The 16200-nt window shown below is 43.4% G+C and overlaps 2 protein-coding genes across 2 annotated transcripts; both read left to right on the forward strand.

Annotated features, from left to right (window-relative positions):
- Positions 1-638: 638 nt before the first annotated feature.
- Positions 639-4859, forward strand: nup43 (nucleoporin 43). The gene is made up of 8 exons (XM_026143214.1): positions 639-872; positions 1201-1323; positions 1582-1659; positions 3049-3211; positions 3297-3432; positions 3534-3685; positions 3789-3905; positions 4419-4859. Exons 1-8 carry the CDS (start codon positions 753-755, stop codon positions 4646-4648), a joined length of 1119 nt encoding a protein of 372 aa, XP_025998999.1. The 5' UTR covers positions 639-752; the 3' UTR covers positions 4649-4859.
- An 803-nt stretch (positions 4860-5662) lies between these two features.
- lats1 (large tumor suppressor kinase 1) lies at positions 5663-15795 on the forward strand. The gene is made up of 8 exons (XM_026142497.1): positions 5663-5873; positions 6382-6822; positions 7744-7831; positions 9755-11070; positions 11587-12169; positions 12818-13000; positions 14040-14146; positions 14230-15795. The coding sequence occupies exons 2-8, from the start codon at positions 6493-6495 to the stop codon at positions 14737-14739; spliced, it is 3117 nt and encodes a 1038-aa protein (XP_025998282.1). The 5' UTR covers positions 5663-5873; positions 6382-6492; the 3' UTR covers positions 14740-15795.
- The last annotated feature ends 405 nt before the right edge of the window (positions 15796-16200 follow it).

Consider the following 16200-nt stretch of genomic DNA (forward strand, 5'->3'; position numbering starts at 1 on the left):
AAGCACGGTGTTTGATGCAAGGGCAAAGCCACATTCCGCACTGTGCTTAACGCAGATTTGCCGCAGTTAGGACAGGTAGCGGCCGCTAGGTGGCGGGAAATAGCAAACAATGTGAGAAGCGCTGAATTTGGTCTCACTGGGTTACCGTAGTTACATACGACTTAGTAGGTGCCAGAGATGATCTAAGACAACTCTTCCCCTTCGAAATAAAACCTTTGTACACAAATGAGCTGATTGGCTAATTAGATACAATAAGAATGTACCTCTTCTTCCAGACAATAATGCGGAGATATTTTTCTATTTTTTGCAAATACGCATCGATAATATTTTCAAAATAAATAAAATATTTTTTAATGCTGTTTGGAATTTCTTAGGGAAACTATCATGCCTGGAGTCAAAATGGCAGCTACCTGCAATGTAGCTCACAGACCTTTGAAATCCCTAAAACTTACAGAAGAACATTTTATTGCAATAGACATAATTATCATTTTAATCCTCTCTAATATGATGAAGTCTGCCAGAAGAAAAATGCTTACCCAACGAAATTTACATTTTTATTTAGAGCTTCTTAGAGCCCCATTTGTTCTGAAACATCTCGCCAGCGCCCCCTATGAGACCGGATATACAAAGAGTAGCAGTTCTCCGGTCAATTAGTTCTTTGACAGCAGGCGCGTACCTTGCTCTGGTTTTACCCATGATTGCTAAGCTAACATCAGTAGTTGATCGTTAATTTTACGCAGGAATCTGGTTCCATGGAGAGTATAAACGCTAAATACGTATCCCAGAAAATCAGCAAAACGAAATGGCGGCCAGTGTCACATTCGGATCTGCAACTGCCAGAAATCTTTGCGACGGGCTCATGGGACAACGAGGTTGGCATGTTGACACTTTAAAAAAAATGGACCTCCCGCCAAACTTCTTTGCAAAATAACGGAATTTTAAGTGTTTTGCTCTTTGGCTGACTTGTAAACGCTGTGACGATAAGAGTACAATTTAAGACATGTAATAAACAACAATGTGACATATCGGCCATCTTTCTCCACATAAATGTAATAGATGAACATTTTTTTTCCAACAGTAAGGCAGGTATTTTTCCAAATTCACGGAGACAGTAGGATACTTACTGATACGTGCCAGTTATCTATAATGACTAAGACGTGTTCAAATTTAACTTAGCCAGCTCAAATGTGTCTCACACAGGACAACAGGATTTCTATTTGGTCCATTGGGAGTAATTTAAGCACTGGTATGGAAGATGGGTTTGAAGGAGACCCGCAGCTTTTATGTGAACACAAGCATGATGGAGATGTTCTTGACCTCCAGGTAAGCCACTCACTGCGATGTGTAGCTCATTAGCCAGGTCTAAAAACTGCTGTGGTGTTGTGAATCGTTTTATTTTTTACTTTGCACTCAAATCACTGTTTTAGGCTTTTATTGTGATGTCTTAGTCTTACTAAAACCACGCTCATGTATATAAAAATACCTTTTTATTTTTGCAGAACATTTAGTCTTATCCTTCCCATTTGTGGAACTAACAACTTCAACAATAAGGCTGATCCGTTTTCCTTCATGTATTTGCAGTTTTTGGACCAGGACAGAATAGTTACAGCATCATCAACAGGAGCCGTCACCATCTTTCGACACCACCAGAACAGCCAGGTGCTGTATGTCATGTTTTATGGATGCCTCGTGTTGAGCTTGATATGACCTTTGTTCTCCAGATTGAAGAAAGCCAATCCATCCATCATCTTCAAATAATCCAATATTGGATAGTGGAGGAAACATGCTAAGCATGTTATTTCAAATGTGTTCTTCTCTACCAGTGCTTTTGAGTTCCTCTTAGTGGATCCTGAGGTACTCCTGGTGCAGGTGGGATACACTTAATAGTCTATTTGTTAATACACACCTTGCTGACTCCAAGCTGGCCATCCATGATCTAATTCTCTTGTATCATTGAGTTGAGATCTGGTGACTTTGGAGACCATTACTCAGCCAGCAGCTTGACCTGTTGATACAAGGAAGGATGGCTCTGTCTGCTTTTGCATTCTTTACACCAAATTCTGACCTTAACTTGTGCATGCTGCAGCCAAAATTGAGACTCATCAGAATAGGTGATGTTTTTCCCAGTCCTCTGTTGCCCAGTTTTGTTGAGCCCATGTGTACTGTAGCCTCGGTTTCCTGTCTTCAGCTGACAGTAATTCACTGGACATTTTATCTTTTTAAGACCATACTCTTTAAACCCTAGAGATGGTTGTGTAGGAAAATGCCAGTAGACCAGCAGTTTCTGAAATATTCAAACTAGCCTGTCTGACACCATGACAACCACGCCATGTTAAAGTAACTTAAATCACCTTTCTTTCCCTTTCTGATAATCAGTTTGAACTTCAGGAGGTCGTCGTGACCATGATTACATACATGCACTGAGTTGCAGCCATGCGACTGGCAGGTTAAATCTTTTTGTTGTAGCGAGCGCTTGAACAGGTGTACCTAACAAAGCGGCCCGCGGGTTTTGGGTCTATCCCAGGGTCCCCTCCCGGTCGTGCGTGCCGCGAAAACCTCCGAAATGATCCTGATCAGATCGACACAAAGCAGCAGTGATTCTACTCTGAGCTTTTATTTTTAAACGAAATATATTTAAACTAAAATATCAGGAAATTAAAACTGTTGTATAATTGCTTTGTAATGATCTTTAAAGTCAGTCTTGTGCAAAACAGGAATATGTTGTAACGAACCAGAATAGACCAGTAAACTGAACTGGACCTCACTCTTAACCCTTGACTAGAGATAACAAAGTGTAGACTTTCGTCAGCGTCTTCACAATAAAAGTATGCAACCAGACATTTGTGTGTAAAATACTAAACACAAAGATTCAACCAAGAAACTACAGTGGTACAGCTATAACTCCTTACATATGGTGAGAACCTCCGCCATGTCATCAAACTAAATTATAATAGGTTTTAGTGAAGCCTTATTCAGGAGGGGAATGAGAGACTGCTCAGTGGGATTGGATTCATTGGATTCACTTCATTTCAATTCTCTTGCCTACAGACCATTTCAGTGTCTCAGCTCTGGGCGAGAGCACATCGTTATCCCTGTGACAACGCCCCCTGCACCGGCGTCGTCTGCAGCAGCCCGGAGATTGTTACAGTGGGTGAAGATGGCAGGATCGTCGTCTTCAGAGCTGACCAGGAGGGAGTGGTTCGAGTCATCGGTGAGCTCAAGAAGCAGAGTTATTTTTAAGTTGTGTGAAACAAGTTGAAACTAAGATCTTTCTTGGACTGTTTAACCTTTGATAGAGAATGCCGACAGCAGCACAATCCATGCGGTGACTTATCTGAGGACCACAGAGATTTTGACGGTGAACTCAATCGGTCAGCTCAAACTGTGGGACTTCAGACAGCAAAGCAACTCACCGTCACAGATTCTGTCCCTGTAAGAGCTCTAAAAAATGCATTCTTAAAAGTTTTTTGTTTTCTCCTTCCTGTTTATTTCAATTATAAGCAAGTCTGATGAGTTGGTTTCTGTTCATCCAGGTCAGGGGATCGAGTTCCTTTACACTGCGTGGACAGACATCCGAACCAGCAGCACATCGTGGCCACAGGAGGCCAGGATGGCATGCTCTGTGTGTGGGATGTGAGACAAGGCAACACACCCTTCTCACTGATGGAGGCACACACAGCTGAAAGTAAAGTCGGCTTATTGTGGGAAGATGTATTAAAACTGAAATTTAAAAGATGTTGTGCGTGTAAATAATGGTTTCATACGTCTGTCTTTGGTTTTCCTGACAGTGTGGGAGGTCCACTTCCACCCAACCAACCCAGATCACCTGTTCACATGTTCAGAGGATGGCTCGCTGCTGCACTGGGAGACATCCTCCCATTCAGACATGCCTTCCTTCTTACAAGGCAAGTCAGTTTTATGGCATAAATATGATTGTTTTTACACTATTTTCCAACTAATTTAATTTCCTTCAGAATGATTTTTTGAATCACACAGACACATCCATACATGTGCCTTTTTCCTATACCTAAGCACCTTGTCTAATATTTGTGCACACACACACACTCCAATTGGTACATCGGGGGCAATTCACGGTTCGGTATCTTGCCCAAGGATACTTCAGCATGCAAACTGGAGTAGCCAGGGACTGAACCATCAACCTTTAGGCTGGTAGACATCCCATTTTGCTTTGTCGTTTATGTACAGAGCAAATAAAAGAGGACCAAGAATAGATCCTTGTGGAACACCTGTAAAAATGGCAAGAGTTACACCTAGTACTGTTCACTGTCTCACACTCAATCAGCCAGGAGTTAACAAGTTGGCCTGTAAATTTCCTTGGGAAACTATTCCTCAATAAAATATAGTATAGTATTAATTCCTCTATGTTCATAATGTAATAAGTGTTTTTGTATTTTTAGGGGGCAGAAACAGCAGCATGGTCTCCCGCAGTGCAATGGCTCCAGCCGGAGGAAAGCAGCCCCTGATCAGCGCCTGGCTAAGTGGAGACTCCAGCAAAGGCCGCCTGGAGACGACTCACATGCTGCCCAGCCAGACGCTGTCTGTCAACAGCCTGGACGTGCTCGGTCCGTGTCTCGTGTGCGGCACTGATGGAGAGGCTATTTTTGTCAACAGACAGGTCCCGGTTTAAAAGCGATGTTAGTGCCTCAGAGTGGATGTGGATGAAGATGTTCATTTGGTGTCAGCTTGAGGGTCATACAGGAGGTGTAAAATACTGGACTGTTAGCTTTATTTGTTTATTTGTCTTTTTCATCACGGGCAGAATAGTTCAACCCAACAATGGTTTTTGTACAGATGACGTTTAATACAGTTATAAAATAAAAATACTTAATAGAAATGTTTCAAGACTCATTTGAGCTGTTTTCTCTCTTTTCCATTTATTAATAAATACAGAAATTGAAAGTTAATCACTCATCTTTTCATTACCTTCTTAGAAGATCAACTTCAGCTCTATCTCAGCATCTAGATTACTGTTTTCCCAGGGCTATTTCCAGGCCTGCTTTAAAAGTTAAAGTTCCTACTCAAATATGTATTTAAAATTTATGAAAATATAGTTAAGTCCGAAATGTATGCCCTCCTTCACATCTTCCAAAGGTGTCCAGTAGACTCGGTTGTCTTTTGCTGGCTCACTATATTTAACACTCCTAAATTAAGGGTTACTAAAACTATTTTTACATGGCTCCAAAATTTATTTGCAGAATGTTGTGTGTGTATTGCAATGGGTTTTCAGGCCATCTTAAATCTTTCCCATGTCAAGTACCCCTGTGCTAAAATAAAAGGAAACCTCAAACGAATACCCAAGCCAATAAAAACGTACTAAACCTAAAAGAAACAAACAAAAAGCAAAATCGATAAATAATTACTTAGTTATAATAAATAAATAGATAATGCCATGATATTTGGAGTGATTATCTCAGAATTTCGAGTTGCGTATCTAAAAATTTTAATCTATTGATAAGTATCGAAATTTGGCGTCAGTAATCAATAAGTCAAGTTATTAAATCTAAATTTCAAGATAATAACGCGAAATTTTGACTTACAGGCTTTTTTCTTCAGTGGTTTAAACGAACTTCCATACACTGGGAAATTAAACTCAACTGAAGAAAAAAAAGCTCTTTTACGTTAACGAAATTTTATTTTGGAAAACGGAAGTATTCTTCGTTAGCTTTATTTATAGCTTGGAGCTGTTGTACTTGTCATTCAGACATCCCAGGAATCCTACACGACTAGCCAGCACGACACAACAAAGACGTTTTGAGTAAAACTGCGTCCTTGTCACCGAGGAACGTCAAGCAATAGTCTTTACCCATTTAAAGAAGGAAACTGTGGCGGAAAAACGGCAGCTGAGGGTTCTGGTAAGTTGTTTAACTGTTGTTAGTTGTGCTTCGAGCTAACAGGCTAGTTCGCATCCTGTTGTTGAATTAGCCTAGAAGCAAATGGATGCCTTTAGCACACAGGCCGCGGAGGCACTGCTGAGCTGCTGGATTTAACGCAGAGAAAACTTACGATGGCTGAAGCTTACGGATCGTTAGGTAGTTGTGATTTTAATGGCGAATTTGTCGGATGTATTTGGCATTTTATGTTAGTACCTGACGCAGGATCATTCGCGTTAGAGCAGCACTCTGTTAGCGAACAGTGCTAACAGCGCTAGCAAGTGGGTGAGTTATTGATTTATAATGGAAAACTGTTTCGTCTGAAGGTTTAAGTTTTATACACCATAGTTTAGCTTGTAAACAAAATAAAAAGCAACGAGATCCAGTTCTGTTTCAGCTATTGGCTACTACTAATTCCCATATTTTATGTTTATCTGTAAAGTACTACACTCACATTCTCAAGGATAACATCCACTCTATATTTTCCCAGCTGCAGCATGCAGATGTGAGCTCAGACATCCAAGATCCTGTGCTATCACTTCAACTCTGGACTGGTGAAATCCTCTTCATCCCTCTTCATCGTCATCCTACATGCTCGTACATGAAAAGAGGGGAGAAACCCGAAGGATACCGGCAGAGGAGACCCAAAACGTTTCCCGTCACGAACTACAGTGGCAACAGCCAACAGATGCTGCAGGAAATACGGAACAGCCTGCGCAACCTGTCGAAACCGTCAGACCCACCTAAAGTGGACACTGGTGCACAAGGGAAGATGCTCCAAGAGGATTCAAGGCAACTGGGGCGCAGCAACAACCCCAAAAACCCTCACCACAAAACCTTACAGGAGATCCGCGAGGCCCTCATGCCTTTTAAAAATGAGCCCAACACTTCAGGCTTGCAGCGAGAACCCCGTTTTGCAGGGCTCGAGGAGGTGAGGAATGTTTTTAGATATCGTTAGGGGTTGTTTTGAATGATTGTGGAGGTATGGCGTTCTGTGCATGTCTCTGTAATTGAGGGTAATCGCTGGGAACAGATTGTTTTGAGTGGAATTATTTAGAAAATGAGAGGCATGCAAAGTGGAATTACAAGCTTGTACAGTTCAGGGTAAAGAATTTGTTTCTCAGTTGGCATTTACAACTTGTTTTGAGTAAGTGCGTGCAATCCAGATATGAATTTGGTATGTAGTGCTTTAGTCAAAGTATGTCATAGTTAATGTAAATTTGTTAATTTAAGCTACAATTTTGGCTTTCACAGGCCATTAAAATAAGATAACTGACATAAAACTACTATTTGTGATGTCAGTATTAACTAAAGCACCTGTGATTATGATTTTTGCCATAATTAATAAGCCCTGGAGTTAAAGAGGTTGTGTGACTGGTTCTGTTTGTCTGCTTGTTGTTTTTGTGTTAGTAGGATTACTCAAAGTTAAGGACAGGCGCCTGAAAATGCTGCCGGTTGTGTGACTTGGCACAAGTTAGAAATGAAGAACTTTTTTTTTTTCTTTTTTTTTCATGGTAGTCATTCCATTTCCACAACTTACTCTGGAAATGCTCTAGATGCAGATCTAATATGTCACCATGTTCTCTTTCCAACTACTCCCAGTCTGTGGTTTTAGTTCCACCTCATCATCAGTCAACACAAGTCTTTGCTCTTATGTTTTTTTTGCCTTTGTTCTTGTCTCTGTAGTATCAGTACAGGAGGATTTTCTGTGTTTGTTTATAGATTGCTATTCAACTTTTGGACAGAACAAAACAGTGAATTAAAGATGTCACTGTAGGCCAATTTGTGTCTTATTCCTCTTTAATTGCTCAGTTCTAATTTTTTTGTGTTCAATTTCTTTTTCCCTCTTAAGCCAAGCATCAGTCACGGTGTAGGGCCGGCTACAGACTACATGGGTAAGGTTGTTTCCAACCCCAGCTCTGCAGGCCTCAAACCCCCAGGTATGTCAGTCCTCTGGGATTATATGTTGCTTCTCCTGTTTTATCATCCATCCAGCCTCAGTATTGTTTGAGGGATTTGGGACATTTGCTTTAAGAAATAACTATGCTGTTGACACACAGCATGAGTCACTGCATCACTGAATGGAAAAAGTTGACTGGAAGGTTTTTGGTTTTTATTCTGAGTGGTGGTTGTGACACATTTTAAGGATGAAAATATTGTCTTTGTTTAGTAACCTAAGCAGTTTATAGGGCGTCTGTATTGCCTAGTTATTACAAAAAGCAAACCCTAAAAGTTCTCCTTTATGCAAGTTACAAGTCTTTATCCACCATGCCCTGGAGTAAAGGATGCGTGTGAGTCACTGACAAATGTTTAATACAAATCCTTTATAAAACTTGTGTCAAAAGGATTCCCAGGTTCATTCACACAGTTATGAAATTGAGGGCATTTTGAAGGTGTGACCCATCAATTGAAAGGGGACATAAGAGTTCATTGAGGGAGAAAGGCAGCACGCAGTTAAGCAAGGTAAAGAGCCACTTGGAAGTCAACCATCCACTCTAAGAGAATCTGAGGCAGCAGAATAATTTGTTGAAATTGTTAAAGTATCTGGTTAGGTGACTGAGGCAAGGTTCAGATGCCTCAAATGGGCTGAGAGAAGTGGCTTTTCCTGACGGTATGATCAAAAAAAGGACTGACAACACAGAAGCAGTATAGATATTACCAGTAGTATAGTTGAGGTCTGGAGACTGGCTAGGCCACTCCAGGACTTTCAAATGCTTCTTACGGAGCCACTCCTTTGTTGCCCGGGCGGTGTGTTTTGGATCATTGTCATGTTGGAAGACCCAGCCTCGTTTCATCTTCAAAGTTCTCACTGATGGAAGGAGGTTTTGGCTCAAAATCTCACGATACATGGCCCCATTCATTCTGTCCTTAACACGGATCAGTCGTCCTGTCCCCTTGGCAGAAAAACAGCCCCATAGCATGATGTTTCCACCCCCATGCTTCACAGTAGGTATGGTGTTCTTGGGATGCAACTCAGTATTCTTCTTCCTCCAAACACGACGAGTTGAGTTTATACCAAAAAGTTCTACTTTGGTTTCATCTGACCACATGACATTCTCCCAATCCTCTGCTGTATCATCCATGTGCTCTCTGGCAAACTTCAGACGGGCCTGGACATGCACTGGCTTCAGCAGCGGAACACGTCTGGCACTGCGGGATTTGATTCCCTGCCGTTGTAGTGTGTTACTGATGGTGACCTTTGTTACTTTGGTCCCAGCTCTCTGCAGGTCATTCACCAGGTCCCCCCGTGTGGTTCTGGGATCTTTGCTCACCGTTCTCATGATCATTTTGACCCCACGGGATGAGATCTTGCGTGGAGCCCCAGATCGAGGGAGATTATCAGTGGTCTTGTATGTCTTCCATTTTCTGATGATTGCTCCCACAGTTGATCTTTTCACACCAAGCTGCTTGCCTATTGTAGATTCACTCTTCCCAGTCTGGTGCAGGTCTACAATACTTTTCCTGGTGTCCTTCGAAAGCTCTTTGGTCTTGGCCATGGCGGAGTTTGGAGTCTGACTGTTTGAGGCTGTGGACAGGTGTCTTTTATACAGATGATGAGTTCAAACAGGTGCCATTCATACAGGTAACGAGTGGGGGACAGAAAAGCTTCTTACAGAAGACGTTACAGGTCTGTGAGAGCCAGAGATTTTCCATGTTTGAGGTGACCAAGTGTGCATTAAAATTTTGCCTTTTCAACTGAGAAGATGAGTTTTACAGTTGCTCTTATGAAAGTTTAGTGTTAGATGGCCTTTTTGTTTTGAATTATTTAGGCTGTGAGATTCTGAAAGTAATTTCGTGTTTTCAGTCATCCTTTCTTTTTTCTTCCTTCAGCTTGACTTTAACTTTAGTGTGTCTGTCTGTAGAGTCTTCTCACATCCAGCCGGCTGTCCTGAGGAGGTCGAGCTGGAAGGGCTCTAAGGAAGGAATGATGTACCGATCCGACAGCCCTGGACCGCCTCCTGCCTTCCCACAGGGCCACCCTACAAACAACCAGAGGGTCACACCTCCACCAAACCGCGGTGGCATGCCTTGTGCGTCATCCTGGGACAGCAACCCATCAACAAAGCGGTACTCTGGAAACATGGATTACCTTGTGCCACGCATTTCTCCAGTACCCCAGGGGCCGTGGCCTGATGGGTACAGCGCAGCACCTCAGAATCAACGTGGGATCAGCCCAGTGCCCATGGGCCACCAGCCCATCATAATGCCAAGCTCTGGGGGTAATAAGTTCACCTTTCCCCCTAGCTGGACTCAGAGTGGCTCCTCTCAGCCAGACTACGTGACAGGGGGCAGCAGACATCCCCCTCCTCCGTACCCGGTCAACCAGAGTAGCCGGCACAGTCCCACTGATCAGCAGACAGGAGGACCTGCATCCTCGCCTTCTTACCACAATGGAGGGAATATCCCTCAGTCCATGATGGTGTACTTTTCTGGTCTTCCTCAGTCCAGGTCCAGCCAACCCCAACCTTCCTCCGGCAACGGCAGCAACCAGGACCGCTCTCCATCATGGCAACATAATATGCCAGTCCGCTCCAATTCTTTGAAAACCGGATCTACTCACCCGACCAGCTCACAGCCCTCTGCCACCACAGTCACTGCCATCATACCGACTCCCATTCTTCTGCCGGTGAAAAGCACCCATGTTCAGAAAGCCAAACTGCACACTGCTGTCGCTCCAACACATCCTCCATGGAAACCGCACGTTGCACCACCTCCTGCTGCGCCTGCCTACCTAGAACCCGCAGGTACAGTCCCGCAGGTCGTATCTGAAGCACCTGACTATCACGGACCTCCTCCCCCTTACCCTAAGCACCTCCTCCAACAGCAGGCTGCACCCAGCCCACCAGGGTATGACACAGGGGCCAACAGGCTCAGTGCAGGCAGAGAGGATCCTGCTGATGAGGAGAGCAGCGGCCGGGGGGACGGCTCGAGGGAAAAACCATCAGAAAGCCCAGAGGGTGGAGCAGCAAGAGAGGAGGACAGGAAGCAAATCACTACATCGCCTGTTCCGGTCCGACGCAACAAGAAAGACGAAGAGCGGAGAGGGGAGTCGGGAAGAGTCAATTTGTATTCCCCACAGGCCTTCAAGTTCTTCATGGAGCAACACATAGAGAACATCCTGAAGAACCACCAGCAGCGGATTCACAGAAGGAAGCAACTGGAAAATGAGATGCAAAGGGTGAGAACATCAGTGGAAGCATTTTCACAACAGTTGCTGCTCAATTCTTCCATCTTTTTACTGTTTTCCTACTTTTTATTTCTTCTTGTCCTCCTGTGACTTTGTCTCTGATCTTTTTCATGCAGTTCTGTTTTTTCTCAGCTGTTCTTTCTTCTTTTTTTCCCTCCTCGCTGTCACTAACAGCTGATCTAAAAGGTAAAGGTATTTCTGCTGGCATGTGACATTATTGGGAATCTGGTGTTTGTGTTTTGAATGTGTCTTCTGATGAAAGCAAGATGGCCTCCTATAGCTGAATAAAATGCATGCTATCCCATAGCCTTCACTTTACTGCTTGTGAATTTCTGCTTTGGAATAAAATGATTAACTCTGGTAATCACCACAATTGCATTTTGATATGTTGCACTGGTTTCCTTCATTTTCTTTTGTCCCCTTTCTCTTGATGCTTACAGTTTTTCGTAGTTTATTTATTTTATATTCATTCACTGTATATAACTATTCCTTTTGCCATGTGTTCAGGTGGGTTTGTCTTCAGAAGCCCAGGAGCAGATGCGTATGATGCTCTGTCAAAAGGAATCTAACTACATTCGGTTAAAACGAGCTAAGATGGACAAGTGCATGTTCAAACGGATCAAGACCCTCGGCATCGGCGCCTTCGGCGAGGTCTGCTTGGCCAGAAAAGAGGACACAGGAGCGCTGTACGCCATGAAGACTCTCCGCAAGAAGGACGTGCTCCTGAGAAACCAGGTGGCTCACGTCAAGGCTGAGAGGGACATTCTGGCAGAGGCCGACAATGAGTGGGTAGTGCGTCTCTACTACTCTTTCCAAGATAAGGACAACCTGTACTTCGTTATGGAGTACATCCCCGGAGGGGACATGATGAGCCTTCTCATCAGACTCGGCATCTTTAAAGAAGAGCTGGCTCAGTTTTACATCGCAGAGCTCACCTGCGCTGTGGAGAGCGTCCACAAGATGGGCTTCATCCACCGAGACATCAAGCCTGACAACATCCTCATAGACAGAGACGGTCACATAAAGCTGACAGACTTCGGTCTTTGCACTGGTTTCCGCTGGACCCACGACTCGAAGTATTACCAGAGCGGTGAGAGTTTATTTTAATTTTACATGCTTATAGTAGACATGTCATGCCACATTCATACTGCTACAGTGATATAGTCATATTAAACATCACGGTCATTTCATATAATGCCCCAATGTATTTAAGTAACTTTTTACTTGTATAACACATTTCAAGACAAACATCACAAAGTGCTTCACAAAGAAATACCAAGGCATTTGAAACAAAACAGACAAAAAATTAACCAAGTACATATGTACAAGTAACCCTGTTAAACCAGGGGTGGGGAAATCCAGGCTTCAAGTGCTGGTGTCCTGCAGGTTTTAGATGTGTCCTTGAACACAGCTGATTTAAATGGATAACTTACCTCCTCAACATGTCTTGAAGTTCTCCAGAGGCCTGGTAATGAGCTAATGAGCTAATCATTTGATTCAGGTGTGTTGACCCAGGGTGAGGTCTGAAACCTGCAGGGAGTTCCCCCACCCATGTCTTAAACTAAGCTCTCAGACTGTCATTTAAAAGAAAGGGGAAAACCAGAAAGTTCTGAATAGCATCTTTCAGCTTTCTTTTAATGATTGTCATCAAAATCTTTCTGTTCAGAGCCTAAAACAATCTGACCTGCTGACATATAAAAAGTAGAAAAATCACTGTGTTCACATACCCTCTCTTCAGGGGACCACGTGAGGCAGGACAGCATGGACTTCAGTAAGGAATGGGAGGATCCAGCCAACTGCCGCTGTACAGACCGCCTGAAGCCTCTGGAAAGGAGAAAGGCCCGGCAGCACCAGCGTTGTCTGGCCCATTCGCTCGTGGGGACACCCAACTATATCGCACCAGAAGTGCTGCTTCGAACAGGTAGAGTGTAGCATCCAGGCAACATTTTTGATGTAATGTTTGTTTGTTTTTTGTTTTTTTTGAAGGCTTCTATTATTGTTGGCTACATATAGCTCTATTAGGGATGACATATAGGGTATTGTCGTCACCCAAGTTTGTGAATTCGATGACTCCAGAAGGAAGTTTCCTAGGATTTTGAAATTGATACCACAAGCATTTCTACTAATAATCTCAGCTGACTTCAGATCAGTGACCCAGACCACGGGGTTAGAGGTCAGAGGTCAAGTTTTCTGAAAATGAATGCAATAACTTGAGAACAAGCCGATGTAGGACTTTTGAAATTCACACCATGGGTGCATCTGCCAGGAGGCCGAGGGGTACCAATGGCCACTTCCAGCTGCTGTTTGAGCAAAGTGGAGTCTCATCGTGAGTTTACGTGTAACGGCTGCATAGCGTTTTTTTTTTTGTTTTTTTTTAGTGCCTCTGCCGTCTCTTTGTCGAGCTCTCTGGTCATCTTTTCTCTCTCATGAATTCATGCGCTGTTCTGTGTATTAGCTCTCACTGTAACAGAGTTGCTGGAAATAAACACTTGCACGACAGGTGAGAACAAATGTATATTTTATCATCCTGTCTGTGACAATAAGAAGGCCTACCGCACCCTTTGATGCTATGTGTATTTATACACAAGTTTACAGAATGAATCATAATTCATTCTGTAAAGTTTAACTTGCTTTAGTCTGCAGATTATTATTTAAACAGCTGATCAGTGATTAAACCACAGAGCTAAAAAAAAAAAGGTGTGCTGCCTTTGAATAGCCATCAGTAAAAGAGTTAAGTTACAAAAAGAAAAGTTGCTTTACAGGATAGAAATAAACACTATTTTGGCTCCCCCACCCCCATTTATATTACACATTGAGTAGAATAAAAGTGTCTCTCAAAAAAAAAAAAAAAAATCGTGCGTGTGTGTGTGTGTGTGTGTGTGTGTGTGTGTAAATAAAAGCTGTATTTCAGATCTGAATCCTCCCCAAATTGTTGTGAAATTTCCTTTAATCCTCTTCAGGATACACCCAGCTCTGTGATTGGTGGAGTGTAGGAGTGATCTTGTATGAAATGGTTGTTGGACAGCCTCCTTTCTTAGCAACCACACCCCTGGAGACGCAGCTAAAGGTATGCGAGGCAGTTGCAGTGAAATGCTAAGCATCTACACAGGTCATTGTTTGCTTCATGTTGTTTTTCAATTTTGGAACTAGGTGATAAACTGGAAGAGCACGCTGCACATTCCCCCGCAGGCCAAGCTCAGCGCAGAGGCATCGGATCTCATCGTTAAACTGTGCCGCGGCCCTGAGGACCGCCTCGGTAAGAACGGCGCAGATGAAATCAAAGCCCATCCTTTCTTCAGAAGCATCGATTTCTCCAGCGACCTCAGACAGCAGGTGGCACCATACATCCCCACCATCGCCCACTCCACGGACACCTCCAACTTCGATCCAGTGGACCCGGATAAAATGTGGAGCAGCGACGGCGACGACGAGGACAGCCATAACGACACGCTAAACTGTTGGTTCCGCAACGGAAAGCACCCCGAGCACGCCTTCTACGAGTTTACCTTCCGGCGCTTCTTTGACGACAACGGCCATCCGTACAGCTGCCCCAAGCCCATCGAGTACGAGGGCTACGAGGACGAGGCCGACTCGGAGGGCGCCGCACAAGAGGCCGCCAGCTCCTCGGCGTTACAGGGACGAGACCTGGTCTACGTATAGCACTCGAGGCCCGATGACACGCTTGTACATAATGAGTAGACGCAGGGGGTTTTCAGTGGCATCACATTTGAAACATAGGAAGTATGTTTGTTTGGTCACATTAACAGACTGTTTATTTTAAAAGCAAACAACAAAACCACAGTCGCAACCTAAAGGAACAATTCAACACTTTAAGAAATGTCATTCTTTGATTTCTTACCACGAGTCGGAGGATGACAAACAGAGCTACATAGGAAGCTGGCCATCATTCGGTTAGCTGAGCTTAAACTCTAAAAACAGCTCTGTCCAAACTTAAAACCTGCCTGTCAGCACCACTGAGGCTCAGGATTAACACACTGCACCCTGGTTACCTGAGGGAGGTTCTTGCTAGACACACAACTTTATTTATAAAGCACTGTTACACTACAACCTACATTCACACAGTGCGCTCTCTCGATCTCTCTCTCTAGACACACACACACACACACTTTAAGATGCACGCAGTAAACGGTCTGTGTCATGTCCTGTTGTGTTCATGTACAGCACAGGCTACTTCGGTGTATTTGCACCGGTTATGGCCGCAAGCAGGAATGCACCTCAGAGTACTGATAGGCATCCACACACAAAGAGAATAGCTGCGAGGTATCTGTCAATAGAGCTTACATGGTGGGATACCGTTTATTGAATTGAGGGAGGTGGTAAATGCACTAACCAGGTACAAAACCAGGGACAAAAAATTAAAACCAGTCAGGTGTTGATACTATGCTTTTCTGTTTGGACGTTACTTTGACACATCTTCACCAGATGGTGTTAATGTTGTGGCTGATTGATGTAGGTTCTTGTCATATTTGGGATGCCACTCAGTTGGATAAAAGAAGAGTGACTTGAGTCTAAGGCTTTGTTAGATCCTAACCTAGCAACAGCTGCTTGTTTTGTAACTGGTGAAAAGAAAATTCAATAAAATGAAAAGTTAGAAAACTTTTTTAAGTTTAAAGTGCCCCATTTTAGCTTTAGTTAACATTAGCCAGACTTTTTTTTTTTTTTTTCTCTTTTCTCACTGCAGCCCTATTTTCAGGTGCACAAATGTGACTAACGCCATCATTAAACATCCACACCCGACGTCATCGATGTTACAGAGTAAAGATCTGTAATTCCTGAACACCACCTCCAATACTATTTTAAATACTCTCAAATTAAGGCTGAGAATCTGCACTTTGAATGTTTTTCTAACCCGTTAAAGTAATAACTACATATCTGGACCTGAACTGTAACCCAGTGGGTTTCAGAGGTGCTGGTAGGTGGATTTTTGTCAGAGCTGGGCCAGCTACTCCAGTATCATTCTCCTTCTCCTGGCATGTTTTCCAGAAATGCATCCATTTTTAAAGTGTGACATATGCTGCATAAATCTCATAAGAGGAAAGGAAAGCAGGAAGAAGAGGAAAATAAAACAAAATCGGGGCGCTCTCTCCCTTTTTAAAGCCT

The sequence above is a fragment of the Astatotilapia calliptera genome, chromosome 15, assembly GCF_900246225.1.
Source record: "Astatotilapia calliptera chromosome 15, fAstCal1.2, whole genome shotgun sequence".
Lineage (NCBI taxonomy): Eukaryota > Metazoa > Chordata > Actinopteri > Cichliformes > Cichlidae > Astatotilapia > Astatotilapia calliptera.